Raw genomic sequence first — 20,612 nt, forward strand, 5'->3', positions numbered from 1 at the left:
TTGTTAGGTATACAGGGGTGAGAAGAGGCACCTCCAGGGCAAGCAGATTTCTAACTACAGAAAATATCAATGACCTCATGTCCCCTACTTCTACCCTAATCTTCTTTGGGGTGACAGCATCTTAGAGGAAGCAAAGAGTAACCCAGTCACTGGGCATTGAGAAAATACAGACTATCAGACAATATCCTGGGGAGGTGGAGGGAGAACACAATTCATGGGGTTTTGTTCCAGTTCATTACTATAAAAATATAGAAAGCTATGGCCTCTCTGTTCCCTTTTTAAGTTCCAGATCCCTTCATTAGGGCTAGGGGATACAGTGGGTGGAGGTTAAAGGGTCACAGCTGCCGGAGGAGGGACTGTCATGGAGACCCCTTTGAGGCTTTCCTGGGTGTGAGGGAAGAAGTAGGAGTGAGAAGAAACAGAATAACTGTCTGTCAAAGGCTGAAGGATAGAAAGTGGTGGAGTGGGCTGAAACACAGGGAAGAGCACAGTAGACAGGGCAGAAAGGGAAGGAGAGAGGAAAGCAGAAGGGACTAAAGAGGAAAAACTTTAAAGGATAAAGAGAAGGAAGGGGAAATGAGGAAAGAAAGAAAGGTAGAGTAGGAGGGAAGGAGTTAGAAAAGAAAGAAGGAACTGGAGGGGAAATGGGGAAAGAGGGAAGTAGGGGAAAGAGGGAGGGACGAAGAGTTTAGGACAATCCTGGAAGAAGTGGGAAAAGGCTGGTCAAAGGAGGCCACACTGAGCAAGTGTCACAACATGGATTCAACGGTTGAAAACCAAAGTTCATGAAAGCCTGAAAATCCTGACCCGCAACTGAAGTGTGGTGGGGGAAGGGGTTGTGGGGCAGGGGACAGAGCAAGGCCTAGGGTTGACGGGGCGTGCCCCCACGGGCAGACCCACTGCACCTCTTCCTCGTGTCCTTGTCCTTCCATCCAGTGGCTCCACGAAGCTGCAGAGCCTAGTTGCGCTTCCTGGTCTGCCTGCCGCTCCGCTGCCTCCTCCTGACTCCCGCTCTGGGCAGCGCTACCCCTAGGAGTTTGAGGCTGGGACGGGAAGTCCATGTAAGCTACTGAGGCTGTCTGGGGCCTTGCTGCCAGGGCTGAGAGGCTTCCGGTCAGGCACTGCGAGAGGAAGCACAGGGGTATTGGGTCACTGCAAGGCGCAGTTCAGAACCAGAGACCCGGGGAGCCAGGACACCCGCAAACCTAAAGGACAGTGCTAGGATCTAGGGTGAACTTGCTGAGAGCACTAGACATATCAGAGATTTGGAAGGAGGAAGCAGAGACTTGCTCTCTCAAACAGCCCCTAGTGTCAGTCGGTGCCCACTCTTCCTCCTCCCCTAAAGGAGTCACTTGCAAGGGCAACCATAGCAAGTGGCTGTTCTGGCAAGGCCATTTTGCAAGTGCTGCCAGACCACTGGCTTGGTACAATTCTCTTTGCAACGTGCTTAATAAAGAAGGCCATGGGTGCAGGAAGGTGCTGCGCTGCCGCCCAGTGCACCCTCGGCCTCGGAAGCTCTGAGATCGGAGACCTCTGGGGGAGGGAGCAGGTAACTGAGATTCCCACCCCCCTCCTCCCAACCTCCACCCACCAACCTCAGACCACAACTGGCGGCACAAGCCTGGATAGCTAGTTGCCAGTGCATCAGGTCCGCTGTCCCTCAAAGACGCTTGGCGTGCTGTCTTTACACAGGGGGAGATCGAGTGCTGTGCCAGTCACCAAAGAGGTGTCTTTGGGGGCCTCTGGGCAGCCAGGATCTTTCCCTGCAAAGGAAGTGGCTGCTCTTTATGTGAGCAGTGGACGTTAGCCCAAGAATCCAGATTCCCTCACCACCTCAGGCACAGTATGTCCTGGGGCCTAGGGGACACAGGGTTAAGTGACAGTAGGTTTGCCAAATCAGGTGGCATTCTGTACGTTGCTCTATTATTTAGGGTTTTGGATAGGGGCCCAAGTTTTGCTACTGGAAGCCAAAAAAGTGACACCATCCTTGTGCAACCTCTGTCTTTCCTTCCGTATCCTTAGCAGCTCAGCTTCTCCTGTACTAGGAGCCACAAGTTTTTTTTACACCTAAAGGCACCTATTTTCAACTTTCTTTTTCCCTCTGCCAAGTCCTTCTTTGAAGGGGGAGCTCTGAGTACCTCATTTTGGTGTGAGGGGGAACTCGAATATTTTTCCCTGCATCTACCCCTGCCTCTGCTCCAGCCCCATGGGCAACTGTGAGTGTGAGGAGCTGGGTGGTACACCTCTGCTAGAGGGATGCATGTATACACACACATAGGCAAGCACACACATCTGGTTTGAGTGACCCATCAGCTGTCCCACACCTCGCCTCTCCTGCCTCATTTCACACCCACACACCCCCACATCACCTCTCAGCTCTCTTTCCTAAACAGTTGTGGCCACTCAGCCAGAGAAGTTTCCAGACCTCCTCTCTCCACTCTGTACACACACTTCCAGGTGAGGACTTGTTTAGAAAACCTCTGAGGAGGAGGTTTCTCAGTCTAAGGCCAGTTGCCTTAGAGACAAGCAATAAAAATCATGAAAAATAAAACACCAGGAGCCCAGAGATAGATTCCACATCCTCTGCAGGGCAAATCTTGTTGCCTTTTTAGCTCTGCCAACTCCAGGCTTCCCCATAGGGCCTCTGCTACCATCCTTTGCCACCGCAGGACCCCGGACACTAAGAGTGCGTCAGAGGCTGGGGCCCTAAGGCATTGGACACTTTGCAGGAGGTTTAACTTAATTCTAGGGGGACACACATTTTTTAAATGTTGGGACTGCAATTTCATGACCACTGGGACCTAGGGGGTGAGGGCAGACGAAGGGTGGAGGAGCGTTGAGGGGGGGGGGGGGGGCATCTGGGAAGAGGTCTCAAAGGGCTGGGTCAAATGAAATCCCAGTTGCCAGCGCCCGGGCTCTCAGGCAAACGCCTTCACCCTAGTGCTCTCTGGCAAAGGCTGCTTTTAGGATTGATTTTTCAAGAACTAATCCTGAGCAGAGATAACAAGAAGGGAGATGAAAGTTATCTGTAACAAATATAAACAAAATTTTCTTTGAACCTATGCAATTACTTATAGATTTGATTTCCAAATCTTTAGTCTTTCCAAACCCCTGATGGGAAGGATTTTGAGGTTTTGAAGTCTTCTGGAAACACGCTGTAAATACTAATTGTCTTGAGGGAACATCTGGTGAGGTCTGTCACATGTGGGGGTGGGGATGAGATGGTTCCTGCCTTGGCTATGAAAAGACAATTGGATAGGTGTTGAAATTCCCAGCAAATCAGCACCTTTCCACATGTAGATAAACTAGAACTTTCTATTCCTTAGGTTCCCAAGAATTAAAGTTTGCTTTCATGGATGGGTAATGTCAATTATACTTTCTTGCTAGCTAATATGGAACCCACAGGCATTACTCTTTACTAAGGCAAAATTCATACATCGTGATGCTTAATTTAGCATTTGGTTAGACTACCCTTAAGGTAACCTCTAAGTTCACTGGCACTTGATTTGGAAGATACATGGATTAGACGATCAAAAATATTTGTTTTTACTGAGCATTCATGATATTAAATTGCTTTCAGTAAAGAAATTTTTTCCTCCTGAAAAATAATTCAATAAAGGCTATTCCTACTATTTTTATTAACTGAACAATTAAATATAGTAATTGTCTTATGGGATTATTTAAATATAATTTTAAAACAATGATGGGAGGGAGGCAGTGATTCAGATTACTTTGCATTTTAATTTTCCAAAGACAAGTTGGTGGTGTGGATGGACAGTCTTTGAAGCCAGCTTTTCTGCCAGTAAGAATAAAAATTCTTAACCTAAATAGGTATATAATTCTAATTATTTTTGTGTTCCTTGTTCAAAGGCAAATACCTGTGTGCAGTTTAGGGCCCTCTTTGTTTAATGATGGCCCTCATTTATTTGATGATTCTTTACCTATGTCTTTAAAGAACTGTGAGGATCAGGAAATTAAGCTATTAATTTCATATAACTAATGTAGCTATTTGTTGCTACAGATGTTGAAAATTAGTGAGGTGTTTCATAATAGGAAGTGAATATAATGGTAAAAAGGTCATGAATGCAAATGCCATTCAATAGCTCTGTATTTCTGAAATTATTTACTAAAGAAAACCAATCACCAATGAATCTCCAGCCCAATTAAATTAAATTAGTTTAGAATTCAGAACTGTGTGTTTTACTTTTGGGTTGTTACCTATGGGTCATAATTTGTTTCTAATGTTGAGCTTGAAATGCCCCAGAACAAAGTTAGCAAAGGACTACATTTTTCTGAAAACAGCGAGTCCTTTTCTAAATCTTTCTGCTTGAGATCAGCAATGGGGGAAATTGTTTAAATGTGTGGATATACTTTTCAAATTAAAATTAACCTGCTTAGTCAAATGATTTACAGAATGAGGTAAATTCCATTTCAATTTCTCATTCAAATATAAGGTCAGTTGTCCAGAAAGCAGGTAGATTTGAGGCCAAGCACAAGAAAGACCCTGAGCAAAGCATTCACTCTGAGACCTCTTATTGTTCCTTAAATGTAAAGCTTTAGAGCAGTTCTAATACTCAATTTTTTAAAATTTCCTTTATTTGGATTTTCTTATAAGTGAGCAACTCGTGTTCTATTTTTAAATTTAGTTTAAAGCTTAAAATTATAATTCTCAATTTTTGTAACTTATATTCCATGTCTGTGTTTTAAGAAAGGTGAAAATAAAAATATTTTTGTTTTTTTATTGATTTACTTGATTTATTAAGGGCAGTTTAAAATATTCTCTCTCACACACACACACACAACTCAAGTCAGGATACTGTGTCTCCTTGGAAATAAAGCTTTTTTCCTGCCCCCCCCCACCCCTTCTTCCTTGGTAGATATGAGGTGGGTTTACTGGTAAAGATCCTTCTGGAATACCACTCTGCCCCAGGCTGACCCTAAGGTTTGTGTTCTGTTCCCCTCACTGCTGTTGCTGGGACCCCCTTAGGTGACTCTTTCCTTTCTCAGGGTAGTTGAAGTTGAATACTTTGGTGGTCAGAACCTATCACAGGGAGGTTTTTTGAAATTAGCAAATTCTGCCACTCCTTTCACCTATGAGGAAAATAAAGACTCAAGGATAAATGAGCTTTTCCCAATTTATAGGAAAAAAAAACAGAACCTGAAGGTCAGCGTAATAAGATGCCCCTGGCACTGTTGACCAGCAATTAAACACCTGAATTCTACTAATTTGACTTATCATGGAGAAAGGGAAGGAGGAGAGAGTACTCCCAGCCATGGAAAGAAGTACTCCAAACCACACAGAGTTCAAAGAGTCTAATCCTAGGGATGCATGGTTGAAATGCTCTTTCCTTTTCCCAAGAATGAAGGTCCAGTTTTTTTGTTGTTGTTGTTTTTGTTTTTAAGAGGAACCTGGAAAGAAACAAAAGGGCAGTGCCTGCAAGTATCCAGATTCCGGTTCAGGTGCCAGAGCAGGTCCACCACAAAAGGCTAAGCTTCTCAGGCCACAGAAAGGTGTGCCTGAATGCTTCTAGACCCTTCTATGGATGGAGAAATGAGAGGCAGGGAGAAGCAATTACTTGCCCAAGGGCACAAGAACCATATCCAAACCTGACCCTCTTCCTTCTTTCCCTGTACAAGTGTGTGTGGGTGGGGGCAGTCCTAGGGCCTCTTTCAACCTCTGCCTGCCTTTCTAGGGACACGCATCAGGGCATACACTTGTTATAAATCAATCTGCTCCAAGAAGCAACACGTTTAATTTGGAGGAAGGAAGGATTTATGCTCGGTACCAAATCTCTCGCTATCTTTCCCACTATTACACCCCCCACCTTTGAACCCTTCCTAACCCGCTCTGCTTTCGCCCGATCCATCCCCACCCGTACCCCTCACCTTCTCGGTTGGGATGCTTGAAGGTCAACGCCGCCACTGCGAGCTCCCCGCTGTGCATTGTGACACTGGCTCCGGAGGGCGCCAACTGGGGTCCTTGAGCGGGAGGCCACGGCGGGGAGAGGTAGCCCCCCGCTGGCCCGCTGTACACCCCATGTTGGTTGGAGGCAGGGTAGGCGCAGGCGGGGAGGAAGCCGCCCACTGCGGAAAGGCCAGATGCAGACTGTGAGGATGCAGAGGGACAGACCATCACTAAGTAATCCGGCCGTCTTCTCCAGCATATGGAGTTACTGAGACAAGAGATCCTTCTTTCCCATTTCTGCCACCTCAATTATCTCCACGCAAAGCTTGGCCTCTAATTTTCCTAGTAAGGATTCTGGCAAAATGATGTTCACTCACATTTTTATAAACAATAATGATAAGTGATGGGGATCATGGTATTCATCAACCAGGATGTAGAGAAAGAGTCCTCAATCATCTGTGTTAAAATCATCAAGTTTTTATAGTGGAAGTATCTTGGAAAAAGGCAACTCAATCCCCTCTAAAGCCAACCTCCCCACCAAACTAGTATTGTGGAGAAAAAAAGAGAAAATGCCCCTGCGGGTGCAGGGTGGCCCAGCTTCCAGAAATCCCAAGGCCAGGAATTCCCTCTTTCTCTCTCTTTCCCCCAATCCTCCTCCCCACCCACAATCTTCTGCTCATCTGATTAAGGACATCTCCTTCCCTTGACCCTTGATTACCTGGGTGTACTTAATGTCCGCCTCTAATGCCGGTTTCTCGAGCCCATTTACTGCTTGGGTGGCCGGGAAGGCCGTACGGTTCACGCTAGCCCAGTCTTCCATCTTCTGGGAGTAGGCGGCACCTTCGTTCCCGGCGAAGGCCCCTGCAGGGAAACAGGAAGGATTAGTAGATACATCCGAATCTGCGCTGAGCATAATAAGTTCAGGCCCTCTGGCCAGTCGTTTATACACCTGCGTACAAGCACTTAGCTCATTTCCCAGAGTGCAGCTGAGAGTCCTGCAAACACCTGAGGCACCAAACACTCCTAGAGTGATCGATCAAGAGTGGACAGGCAACAGGAGCATGAGATTTCACTTTCAGGCCCAGCGGGGCAGAAGTTCCTCCTTGCTCCACCAAGCCTGCAAACAGCTTTCCGAAAAAGAGATGTCTGGCAGAGAGGTGGCCTCTGAGACAGGGGCTTACTCAGTCATGGTGCCTTTCTCCTGTCTACAAGCAGGTCCCAGTAAGATTCAAGTTCAAATCCAAAGCAGGCTCCTGAGAATTGTTTGGAATTCTCAAAGTCTTAGCAAATGTCTGGAAGGCTGGGAGACAGTTTTACTCAAAACTGCCTCCAGAGACATCTAGGATCTCCCAAAGGAGGCATCAACCCAGTGACCAGCACGCATCCCCTGTGCGTGTCTGCTTCTTCCACAGATGTGTGCGCAAGAGAGAAACACAAAAAAAGTTTCAGAACTGAGCACAGACCTGGTAAGGCCAGGTCTCAGCTAGCTGCCCACAGATGGTTCCAGGGGAAGCTTTAGCCCCAGCCAGTGGCCCAATCTAGGTTTGAGCCACTGTAAGAAACAAACCTTGTTTGGGGCCTCAACAGCACGCCCCACTGCCGCAAGGGCTAAGCTTTCAATTTCTTTCTGCAGCTCCTACCCCCTTCTCTCTTGGGCTACAGAGAATTTTGCTTCTTACCCTCCTCCTCAGTCTGCTCACATAAAAGCATGCCATCCCTTGCCCAGCTGCTAGGGGCAGGGAACCGTTCGAAGAAACAGGGCACTCAGTCTGGCCCACACACGATTTTCCCAAGCTCTGCACCAATGCTGCCACAATCTTCTTTCTCTACTCTACTCCCTCCATTCCCTGAGAGATATAACCATAAATTTCTAATGACAGGTGAAGGGTAGATCCTTTGAGCTTCCACCCCAAAGATGGCTGCAGCCATGGGGTGCCATGATGGAGATCCCAGTTCCAGAACCTACAATGAAGCTAGGCCTACTTGAGATCTAGGTCACTATGCAAGAAAGGCCAGGTGCCCCTTTGCCTTTTACTCAAAAGAACTTTTGGGCATGGGGGAGATGGGACCTTTTGGAAAACTGTGAGGAATACCAAAAGACCCTTAAGAGTGAAAGAACTCATTGACATTTGTTTTGTCTTAGATCTGGGATAAGAGTTTGCCTTTTTTTCCCCCGCAGTTATGAAAAGATGCAATTTCAGGCCTTTGAATCTGTGGTCCGAGATTGCTCTTCCATTAGGGAAATATTTTCCGTATTTGTCATAAAAAGTTGAAGATACCAGAGGGCTCCCACATAAGGCCTGTGACCCTCAACCCCCCTGTCCAGCCCTAGCCTTCCCCTGATCCAAACTGGTGCAGAGAGGGTGACACCTCCCCCTCATGCCCACTCCCCTAATCTCCAATTCTGCCCCTTACAAGAAGGTTACAGAAGGCCTCCACGACTGACCTGTTTGTTCCATAAACGTTCGGATGCCCAGGATGTTGCTGACCGAATGCGCCGAGGGCCATGAACGAGGAATGCTGACATGACCTGCTGTGCCCCCGACCCCGTGGTGACTGCCCATTTTGGCGCCAGTGGACGACACCGGGCTGGGGTAAGGGTACTGATAGATGTGGTTGTAGGGCAGCGCCGGCTGTGGCTGCGGCTGCTTGCTGGCCTCGTAGGGCCCAGGCTGCGCCAAGCTACCAATCTTATTGCGCAGGATGCGGCTGATGGAGCTTACAGAGGGCACGTTGTATTTATCGCAGACGCCGTCGGCCAGCAGCCGGTCGCGAATCTCCCAGGCAAAGATGCCAGGGTCGCCCAGCTTGTAGTCCCGAATGTGCTTGACCACGTTAGGGGTGGTGACGCGGGGTTTGCTGCCTCCGATGGCCCCTGGCAGAATGGAACCCGTCTCGTTGTAGCGCGCCAGGATCTTGCTCACGCAGCCGTGGGATACCCGAAGCTGCCGGCTGATGTCACAAGGTCGGATACCCAGCTGCGCCAGCTCCACGATACGCAAGCGGATGGCGTTGGGCAGGGGGCGGCCGTTGACAAATACGCCGCCCAACTGGTTCACCTCACCGTACGTCTGCTCTGCGGACATTCCCGAGGACAGTGAGCAAGAAACCAAGAAAATACCAGAGAGTTATCCTTGGGTGGTTGTACTGGGCTAGGGTCCACACCCAGGCGTGCCTCAGAAAGTGTCCTGAGGATACACAGAATCTGCGGGCAAACACTGTGTATGCCTTCGGAAGTGAGCGCAGTCATAGGGACCCTGGAGCGGGGTGCGGAACCCTACAACCCTCCACGTCCATTTGACACATCTCACGTGGGACGCCCCAACCCCAACGCAGCGGACTGCCCCCACCTCACCCAAAAGACTGGGCACTTGAGGAAAACTCGGTTCGTCCATAACCAGGATGAGGTCTACGGGGGGTGGGGGGAAGGCGAGAGGAAAAAGGAAACACCGGGACACAGCACATCTCGTCCTCCCACCCGCCCACCCGCCTGCCTTCATCCCCTTACCCATGGTGTGCAGGCTAGCCAGCTGCGTGAAACCCGGGCGGCTGCGCTTGGGCCCAGCGCAGTCCCGGAGAGCTCCGGCGCCCACCGCCAATGGAGAGGCATAAAGGGAAGGCGAGCGCGAGCCGGGTGCCGTGGCTATCTGGCCGCAGGCTGGAAACGTACTGTGCACCACTGCCAAGCTCGCTGCCTCCCGCCGCCGGGCCCGCTGCTGCCGCAGCTGGGGCCACCACCGCCCTCTCCCAAGACTCTCCCCACGCCTGCGACCCAAGACTCAGGGTGAACTTCATCCGATTAAGAAAAATTCGTCTGACCCGGAGGACGCAGCAAGCGAGGATCAATTTTACGTGTCCTCCACGTCAAACTCCGCAGTCGCGCCGGAGACTCATGAGTTGGCAGCTCATTGGTTCCCGTCACTGCACCCCGGCACCCCCCTCCCCTCGGTGAAACTCTACCCTCTCCCTGTCCTCCCATATCTGCCATCCTCCGTAACCTATCCTCAACCCCATCTTCCTCTCTACACACAAACACAAAGTCCTAGCCTTAGCTTGTCCTGGGACCATCTACTTGCTCTGCTACCCTTGAAGAATTTTACCCCTCCCCCCCGGTTCTGATAAAGATGGGGTAGTCATTTCAATGACTATTGATGAATATTTATTAGTAATAGTACTAGTTTGGGTTTTAGTTTTACTACTAATTCCACCGTCATTGCTGCTAAGAAATCACAGGATTGAAGTTGATCAAGACAAGATGCTCAATGTGTAGTATCAGTGCCCCATTTCTGAGAGTGCGAGCGTCCCAATGAGCGTTCATTGTGACTGGCTCAAGGCATTTGTCATGTCTTATTTCTGGCCGACACTACAATCCTGCTTTCAGGAAATCTTTACAATGTTTAATAGCCACCCCCACCCTTGGGGTAATGGTGTTATTTCAGTGATGTAAAAAGTGCTGATTCTAGATTCTGTCTCCCTGCGACCAGTCCCATCCACCCAAACTCATTCCACCCTGAAGTGACACAGGACGAAGGAAGGTCGGAAAAGGATTCTGATTTGCCTGCCCCACTCCCAACCCCCAGAGGCATCCTGGCAACTTCAACCCGCTCTAGGAACGTTGCACGCTGTAGCCCTAGCTCTAGGCCTGAAAGACAGGTCCTTTTATCCAGTCCAGGAACCCAGAATTCTTCCGCATCTTAATTGCCTAGCTTCATCTTTTACACAGCATCTTCGGCTTCTAGAGGGTCTTTGTTAAACCTCTCAATGGTTTTTTCCCCTTCGTTTAAGGGAGAGGGGAGTGAGCAGCCCTGAACTCTCTAGCTTTTGCATGAACCATCAACCCCCTCCTCTATTTTTATCTTGCATCAACGCCCAATTCTGGACTTTCCCAGCCTGTGTGGCTAACTGTGGTTGTCAAAGAGTGAGCTATGCAGTGGAGTCCAGGAGAAAGCAGGTGGAGGGAGAAAGCTCCTGGTTTTGCCGTGAACTGACAGAGAGGAGACGGAGACAACAGAGGTCCCAGCTTGAAGCCAGTAAGCGCCAAGGGCTTAAGGCTGAACGTACTGGAATGGGAAGGGTGGCGTAGGAGGAAGCCTGGGAAGAGCCTTGGTTCTCAGGATAGCCCTGTGCTCCTAGCTCTCCTTACCAGGTGGCTCCGTTGCCCCAGAGTCTAAGGCTTTGAGGCTAAAAGATAGCTGCATGGTGATGCTGCAGGAGGTGCAATGGCACCCGATCAGCGATCAGCAAGCGCAGCCAGGGAACAGCAGCTATCCAGTCCTGACCCCTCTCCCTCCACTGCGGGACCAGAAAACGCAGCTGGCTCTGAATTAACCTGTCCAAATGTGTCAATTAGGAGGGCCTGAGAGATAAATCCTGTGCTCTCTGGTGGGAGGGTGTGGGGTTCAGCTGGGATGCAGTGGGGGCCACAGGCAAGAATTATCCTTGGAAAGAAAACCCAAGTTGAAAAGAGGTGAGGACTTTCACCTACTGCATCACAAAAAACAGTGCAACCTCAGGGAGGCCACCAGGGATCCAGAAAAGAACTGTCTGTGCACTGGTGAGAGGTCGAGTACTTTCTAGAAGACTAGGCCAGTCTAAGTCAGCACAGGGGTAGGGACAGGGTGATGGGATAGTTTGAAATATGATGGGCAAACCAGAGCCAGGGGTTCTGCAAAAGTTCAGAGCAGAGGATTGAGTATGCCCTGGCTGTGGGGCTCTCTGAGACTGCACACAATTGGAGGTGACCTGCTCAGTTCTTTCCAGGTTATTTGGACCCTGTTTCCTCCTGATCTAGACTTTCATTGCCTGAATTTCAAGTCAGGACCTGAAGATCAGAAAGGTTGATTCCTGGATCTGGGAACCACAGTATGCATAACCTAGTGCATCCCTGAGATAAGGTGAAACAACTAAAACTATTTCTTTCCCTTGTAGGCCAGGAGTAGACAACGCTCAGAGAAGAGATTGTAAAGCCATTGGTACTTGTGTGAGAACTGGTTTGCCCTAACTGTTCTCAGGAAACATTACTCCACATCTGCCAGTAGAGCGCTGGGTGTTGGCAAGGAGGTGCAGTCCAGAACAGCACCATTTCCCTATTTGCCCTCCTCGAAAGCCGGCAGGACAGGGGTAGACAGAAAATTATGCCTGGGGGGCTTTCTGGGGTGTCAGAGCCTGTCTGCCCTTACTTCACATCCCACCTTCCTCCCACTCCCCATAGCTCCAGCAGCCAGCTGGTGCCAGAACCATGAAGCACTCCTTGCAGCTTGATCACAGCCAGCCTCGGGAAAAGCTTACGGTTTGTCGCCCCCTGTCGGCTCACGGGCGGGTTCCACGAGTACCCGAGGTTGGCTAGGTTAGAGGAGAGGTGGTCCCAAATGTGGAGCTGCAGAAAGAAAAGAAACATCTCTTCCACCTCACCGAGATGCAGCTTGGTCCTCCCCGTGACCAGGAATAGGCGAAGTGGCCAGTGCTGAGCGTCCAAGAGGTAAAAGGCTCACCTATCTCATGTCTGTTTGGCTGGATTTGGTTCCGTTGTTTTGAGCACCCTGGGCGCAGCATGGAACAAGATGAAAAGCTGCTCCCAGAGGCGCAGGACCTTCCTAGATATGGACGCGCTACAGAACCCGGGACGTGAAGCTCTCAGCTGGGGCTGCACGGCCATAGAGGTGGAGGACGGATTGGAGAGTCCCCGAGTGGCTTCGGGAACTAATCCAGTTTTCCCAAAGCAGAGAAAGGCAAGGCAAGGTCCGTGCCAAAAGCTTGACAAACCAAGAGGAAGCAGGAAATGGGTACCTGCCCTCCTAAGGACAGGAATAAGAAGAAACAGGAGGGATTTGGGGTGAATAATCCCTTGTGATTTTCCGCCTGATCCCAGGACCTGAATGTAAAGGCTGGGAGAGTTTCTGTGACAATCAACCCCACTTTATCTTTCCTGCGTCTTTGATTTTTGATGGAACTCTTTCAGGTAATTATTCGTGTGCAAACGAAACGTGCCGGTCACAATAGACCAGGGTGTTCCGGGTACCCATGCATTTTAAGATCTTCAGGAGAAACATAAAAAAAGCATATGAAAGTCTCTCTCAAGTTCCGTAGGGCATAAAGAGCAACAGCCGGCACAGCGTTTTTCGGTTCAGCTACCAGGAAGGAGCAGAGCGCAGGAAACACACAATAGCGAGTCCCAGGAGGGCCCTCGGGCGAAGCGTGGGTTCGACTTACACACAACACAGTACCCGTCAGCCTCCTTCCAGGTGAGCAAAGTCAGGATCCTAATCCTCCCAGACAGCGGCTTCTCCCGCCTGAGAAACCCGCAATGGTCCAGCTTGTGTCCTGGCTCAGTTCAGGTCCCACGCTACTGTTACGATTTTAAGAACACTGCGGTGAGTCGTGTGGTTGGAAAGCAAAGTTAAACCAAATCTCTTAGCTGTATTTTTAACTTTACTTAAAAAAAAAAAAATAGCGCAGGCTGCAAAAGCACTTTATAGAGCAGGTTATATTGTGCCTCTCTTACACACCCCTGCCCCAAGACACAGTTTTGCAAAGGAGATCCTTCGCGCCACAATTGGAAAGCGTAGTGAGTAAGAAGTGGCTAGCTGCAGGGAGACAAATGGTTGGAAAAGCTGACCCAGGTCCAGGAACCGCAAGCCCCCAGGAAAGGAGCGAACAGCAAACTAAACTAAATTGTGGGAAACCGGAATCTCAGGGGTGAGGGAGGTGGGGAGGAGGAAATAGGAGGACTCCGGGCTAAATAGTACCCGTTGTTGGAGACCAAAGAGTGCAGGGACAGTGTGTCCTCCCCATCAAGAGGACTCACAGAGAAGAGTGGCGGAGGCATTGTCCCCTGTACCTGCAGCTCCAGATTGGGACATATATACTCCCCAGACCCCAAGTGGAAGGTGTTGCTGATGGTGCCAATCCACATTAGAACAGAGCCCCCAAGAACGCGATATTTCCCGTCCTAGGCTGCTCAGCCTTCTCATGACTATGATTTGCTTGAAATTCTTTGCCTAGCCTCTCATTTTTATTTACTAGCCTAGCATTTTTATTTGGTAGCCTGGAAGTGTTTATTATGGAAACCAGTCAAATCTGTAGTGTTTCGGTGAGGCGCTGATTTCACTGATTTCCACTACATTGGCTGCTGACCTCAGAGAATGCCCTTAAAAGTACAAGGGAAAAGGAGGCAAAGAACTTTTTTTCATTTTCCTAAAATGAAATGGATAAGCAAAAACAGACGAGTATTTTCTATGTCAACAACAAAACAGTTCTGGAGTTCATTCAGAGGAGTGGGGATAAAATTAGAAAACAGATTTGGAGAGAAACCCCCATTGGAAATAGATGGAGAAAGCGCTGTGAACAAAGATCTAAGGTACTTCCTATCCTGTAATTCAGGAATTTGACCACTACATTTACAACATTCCTTCTGAAGTAGAATATTTTAAATATATCATTTGGGTGGTAAAAATAAACTACAGGAAGCTAGTACCACTTTTTGTAGAAATGGTTTCTTTGAGTCTTCCGAAGGAGCAATGTCTTTGTCTTCTCCAGTGTATATTCTCCTGAGTGCAAAACCAGGGTATCTTTTATTGTTCTTATGTCTCTCTCCTGTCCTTGGCAATTGGCATGATAAATTTCCCCTTATAGAAAATTACCTATACTGTCTAATTATATCTATTTCATTTAACACATCAACAATAAAAGCCTGCAAAGGATTTGAGCTCTGGTCAAAATTCCACCTTTGCAATGAGCTCTCACAAATGTTTATGTGGCAGTGCTAAGAATCTAAACAGCAATGTTAAAATGGAAATATTTGAGAAACTTAAAAATGTCCATGGAGCATATCTCCTCTATAGGGTCTGTTTACTTGGAAAAGGAGAGATCTAAGAGTAGTCAAAGAAGTACAAAGTATAGAAGTGGCATTTTCTAAGGGAACCAAGGGGGTGATGGAGTGACTACCTTATGAGATGATTCACAAAGACAACAGTGGACCAGGATCATGCTGCCTACAGGATGCCCCTGTGGATCCAACTTGCTCTGCTGCAAATAATGACACATGTGAGACATCCACACCAGCCAGTCTAATTGGAACCAGCTTGAGGTGTGCTGCCCTTGAACATTTTTGATCCTCCATGGACATAGAATCTGGAGAATGGATGGAGGACATGGAAAACTGAGGGACACATGTATAGTTGTTTTTCTGAAATTAAAGACAATGCCCAGCCAATCCTAGTTTACCTGGATTTGTTTGATTTCTTATCATAGATCAATTCTCTCTAATCTTCAGCACACCCATACACAAAACCATAATCCAAGTACTAGAAATGGGGTAATTAGGAGGTTTGCAGAGTGATTGTAATAATACATTGGGCACAGAACACTGAAACCTGTTTGTGGACTGTTTTCAAATCTCCCTCCTGCCAAGGGAGAGTGAAGCAGGAGTACTGTTCCCCTCACCAGTTACCTATTTTTGTATGCTTAAAATTATCATTCATAATTAGATGATAATGACTTTATTTTTGTATACGTGATATAATTTGGAATCATTGCTATTTTGAAATAAAGGTTTTGTTCCAAGGTTGTGGGTCTGTTTGTTTAGTGTAAGCTCAAGCCTTGAAATCCATTGAATTGTGTATTTCCTCAAAGTAGGATCTCCTTCACGTTTATTTAATTTTAATAGTATATCTCTATGTTATTTCTCCTCCCATGCCACTTGAATCATTTTCCTTACAATAAATCAAGAGTCTTTTATGATGAGCTTTCCTTCAAGCACAACTAGGGTTTTTATTTATGAATTAACTTTTTACCACCAGTCTCTTTGGTCACTTTTAACTAATTATTGCTTGAGATCTTCTCTTTAATCGCTGCAGTATCCTAAAGCCTGCTGTATATATGTATATTTATACTATGTGACTTGGTGATGTTTTTAATTTTCTCCCCTTCCCCCTTGTGTATGAACTATGGAGTTTTATTGAAGACCCGTAATGCCTCCGGTTTTGATTTAGTGTTTTGGAGTTTGTGATCTCATTGCCCAGTATGGAAAATATTAGACAGGGTCTGCAAATTGTATGCAGAAAAAGACCTGCATCACTGCCATGGACTAAGTGCTTGTCCCCATTGCTGCAGTAAGCCAGATACACAGCCATCTAGAATCAATGTTTAGTCTTTATGTTTTTGAATACAGACCACTTCAGCTAGTCCTGCTTATACAAAGGGTTTTTGAAGACACTGATTCTCCAAGTGGCTGCACTTTAGTCTCAGGTGGGCAGGGGTGAGGGTTGAGGCTTAGAAAGTCCTGACTTCTGGGTCTCATCTCCAGAGATTCTGATTGAATTTGTCAGGACACAGCATGGACACCTGAATTTTAAGAGCTGTCCAGGTGATTCTAATGTGCATTAAAGTTTGAGACTTTCTGATTTAGGGGAGGAACGATCTAATGCAATGCTTCTTACTTTGCAACTATTTTCAGGGATGCAGGCAGGACTGACTAGCAGCTAACTGACCTCAGTCACTTCTGTGGAAACTATAACTTGACACACAAAAGCATATTAAAATACATGTCTAAAAGCCTTTCCTGTGCATTTTACACTGTGTCACTTTCACACTTCTGGGAAACAGCTGAAAAGGGAGAATGCTGCCTTCTCAGTTTGTTTGCTGCCCTTGGTTTGCCATCTTTTTAATACAAGAACCCTCTGTCTCCCTGCCCTCACACAGGTGATCACAGCCTCCTGGTTAAGTGGAACCATCCACTCAGTGAACTGGGTGTGAGCAATGGGTGGGGGTGGGGGGGAAGTCTGTTAAGGAAGACGTCGATTGACTCAGCCACTTGCGCTGAAGAAGATCGACTTTGGGAGAGGTGACAATGGATCATAAACAGTGCTCAGTGGGGGAGTCAGAATAATTACATTGTCTGAGGAAATGGGAGCTGAATTTAATTTTCAACATTGTTAAAGAACTTCTAGACATGAGAAGTAACAGAAGACATGCTTCGATCAGTAGACATAATTTACTATTTTTATGATTATTGCTGTTGTTAACACTATTTGATTGCCATGCACCTTGGAGGAGGAAATTTTCTTCACATTGGCTGTGGCAGTGTTTCATTTTAGATCTCAGGATTGCTTTCTCCTCAGATCTCTGCCTTGTGATAAAGATAGAAATGTCAAGTATCCTGGCAGGGAGGGGAAGTAGGAGAAGGGGTAGGGGGAAGTAAGAAAAAGAAAGAAAAATGTTTCACTTATTCTCTTTATAATCTCTGAAATCAATGAAAATAAAATTCCTTTTCACTTCTATTAGCCTCACTTTTGTTTAGAGTGCTTTATTTGATTTGATTTTTACTGTTTTATAAGCTTATGCATATCCCAAAATTTGAACTGCATTTCATTTTGAAATAAGTTCCAAAAACCTGAAAGTTAGTCTATTACTGCAGGACTTTTGTATTCTTGATTTTTAAGGTGCAAGTTTTTAAGATCTTTTTAGCTATAAAATTTTGTTTCTAACTGACTACTAAGACTAAGAGAACAAATGCATTAATTCTGATAGGATTTTAAGGTCTTGTTTATTTTTAGAACTTTTACATGGGCACCCCTTGAAATGTTAAAATGTATTTTTAAAAACTGTATCAGTCTTATAAAAATTTATTTATATTCATCTACATTAATAAGATTATACTGTTTATATCAGGGGTATCCAAGCTATAGCCTACAGGCTGCATGTACCCCAGGATGGCTGTGAATGCAGCCCAACATAAAACTGGAAATTTACTTAAAACATTATGAGTTTTTTGTGATTATGTGTTGTAATATATTTAATGTGTGGCCCAAGATAATTCTTCTTCTTCCAGCATGGCTCAGAGATGCCAAAGGGTTGGACACCCCTGGCTTATACTATGTTTTAAGTCAACATTAAACTACTTTAAAGGTGTATGAAAATAACAACAACAACTAAAATGCCATATCTTAGCAACAGCCAGAAGCCAAAAGGTAATAGGGTTGTAACAAGGCAGTAACAGATGCTGAACATGTCTATAGGACTGTAGACTTTACAAATGAATATTCTGAGAAAATGAGTTTTGACAGGGTTTCTAAGCATTGAGATGTGGGCGAAGTGGATAACTGAATTAATATTTGTCCTACTGTGGAATTGTCAGCATTTGGAATATTGCTTCTTGACAGGACAACAGGCAAGAAATTTGTTCCCCTGTAATGGGGCAGTGTCAGAGGTGCCATCCATTTTAGCTTTTAGCTTTTGTAATAACACCTCTGGATGAGGCAAGATCTGCTTAGTTTAAGATCTCTTCTATAATTGTATTTCACAAAATACAACCCAGGTTAGTCTGCACAGGACTGTCTTTGCATATGCAGGACATGTGTTTGTAATGTCAGCCAACTGATTTAGGCAGAACTAATCCCGCACTTTCATCTTAGTTTCTCTTTTAACTGGGACACACATAGGTAACTCTGGAAGAGGGGTGGTGGAATTGGCTGTGACTTGGCTTATGGCAGAGCTTTAATTAGACAAATAGCCTTAGGTGAGGTTTGATAGCTTGTTAATATCACTCTAGGCTTGAGGTCCTTTATCACTTTAGGCTGCCTTTCATTACAGAGGGAGTGGGGGGATTTATTTCATCAGCTCTGTATTCTCATTGTGCCTTTAGAGCTTTTCTGTGTGTCTGTAATATTTGAAATGATGGGGAGATTGGAGAAATTTATGGTCATACTTGATTAGAGCGTCTACCCATGGCTAGAATGTGTGTGTGTCTCATTGTGGATTTGGCATACAGACGGTCAGTATCTATACAGATCCAAAAATGAACATGCACTGAATTCAGAAAGTGACCCAGTTACAGAGAAGCATAATATTGACAAGTGTAGGCTTTTTATTAGCTCTAAATTCTTGACTTGGAATCAAGGCTCTCCCACTTACTTGAGACCTAACCTCATTGTGCCTCTGTGGTCCCACCTATCAGATAGGGTCAGAGTAAGGATTAAGTGGCCTAATTATGCTTAAAACAATGCTTAAAAGCAAGATGTGGTCAATCAGTGGCCATTATTCTCATTGCATTATTTTTCCATATTTTTATATATGTTTTAGAGAAATGGAAAGGAAAGGACAGAGAGAGGGAGAGAAACACTAAAGTGAGAGAGAAACATTGATCCATTGTCTCTCAAATAAATATGCCCTAACTGGGTACCTAACCCACAACCCAGGAATGTACCCAGACCAGGAATAGAACCAGTGACCCTTCACTTTGTGGTACAGTGCCCAACCATCTGAGTCACATGGGTCAGGGCTATTTTTCCATATTTTAAGATACTAAAACACTTTCATTTTTGTCTCTTTCATAGAACATCTGTTAGACACACAGTGGGTGATTTACTTGAAATATTTATAAATCAGGCTTTATTAAACTATTTTCTGAGAAGAAAACAGCATTAAAGTGTTCTCCTGAGTTTCTGTTTGCTTGCCACTTTCTGTGGTAGTTCTGAGACACTGCTCGGGCTGGGTTCAAGACACTGGAGGAAAGACAGGATCTCCTGCCAACAAAGGTGAGTGACAGAGGTGTCTGATGGCATCTATAAACTCTCCTGTTTGAGAAAGCTAAGAAGGATATCAATAGTTGGTCCAAAGTTTTTCCATAACCATGAGAGAGCTGTGGTTCTTACTGAAGTTGATTCTTCTTGAAATGCTGGCCTTGCACTAACAGAACTCATGGGCTTATTTTGGCATTCCCTTCCATAATATCAAGCTCTTCTTTTGTCAGAGATAAGAAGATCTTTTACTCACATATTTACTTTCTTCCTTTTTGTCCTGAGTAGAGCCTTTTCCTTCCTTGTTTGTCTTTTGAACACGTTCTTTCTTCTCCAGGAAGTACCAGAGGCTCCCTTAGGGAATGAGCCTCATCCTTTGTGAACCAAGGCTCAGGCTTGGTGTTAAAGGGCAGTGTCCCCTCCCTGAATAGGCCACTACTGTGATGGGCTGCTCCTGGCTGAGTGAGAGTGAGGAAGGTGTGACTCCCCTACCTACCTCAAAATATCATTTCCCCACAGACATGTTATCTTTCTTGGATTGCCCCATGTTTAACTTTCACCCATTCCTTAAAGTGCCTCAAATCCAAGATTTTGAAGTGAAATCTTCTATTCTTAAAGCTGGGGGATGACTGTACTTGAACAACAATAAAAAAAAGGCTATATGTCATTTGTAATTTAGGCAGAGTGCTTTAGACATCTTATAGCCTCTGCTTATTATGTGGCCAGACACTCACTATTATGAGTGCTGCTCAGATCCCTGTTCTATACTTCCATCCAAGTTTAAGACTCAGTCCCCTGCTTGGAGTGTTGATGCCAAGAGCTCAAAACTAAGCCCTCTTCTCATTGCCCTGAACTGATGACAGCCCAAGGAGATACCCCTTTCCTGAAGGCATCCCTCATTTGGTGACTACTAATACGGAGGTACAAAAGCTTCAGTGGAGAAAAACTGGGAAGAGCCACCCAGTGCCAGAGCTCAAGAGGGACCCTGGCATATGTGACCTCCTTTGCTGACCTTGTGGGTTTGTAAGAACAGTTTACTTGCTCCAAAAATGAAGGATGGAGGCAGGAAGATAAAATTGTTTCCATCCAATTACACAGGAATGGAAGCCAGGGTGGCTTCCAGGCTTCCTGCTATCCCAGGCTTTCCTTTCTGCCCAACTGAGGCAGATGCTCTAATCAGGTGGGAGTTCCCT

At 46.2% G+C, this 20,612-nt stretch overlaps 1 protein-coding gene across 1 annotated transcript; it reads right to left on the reverse strand.

Annotated features, from left to right (window-relative positions):
- Positions 1 to 617: 617 nt before the first annotated feature.
- On the reverse strand, positions 618 to 9,255 carry PAX1 (paired box 1). The gene is made up of 4 exons (XM_028524890.2): positions 8,352 to 9,255; positions 6,624 to 6,766; positions 5,887 to 6,106; positions 618 to 1,121 (listed from the first exon to the last, which is right to left on the reverse strand). Exons 1-4 carry the CDS (start codon positions 8,989 to 8,991, stop codon positions 1,030 to 1,032), a joined length of 1,095 nt encoding a protein of 364 aa, XP_028380691.2. The 5' UTR covers positions 8,992 to 9,255; the 3' UTR covers positions 618 to 1,029.
- Positions 9,256 to 20,612: the final 11,357 nt, after the last annotated feature.

This window comes from Phyllostomus discolor, chromosome 9, assembly GCF_004126475.2.
Source record: "Phyllostomus discolor isolate MPI-MPIP mPhyDis1 chromosome 9, mPhyDis1.pri.v3, whole genome shotgun sequence".
Lineage (NCBI taxonomy): Eukaryota > Metazoa > Chordata > Mammalia > Chiroptera > Phyllostomidae > Phyllostomus > Phyllostomus discolor.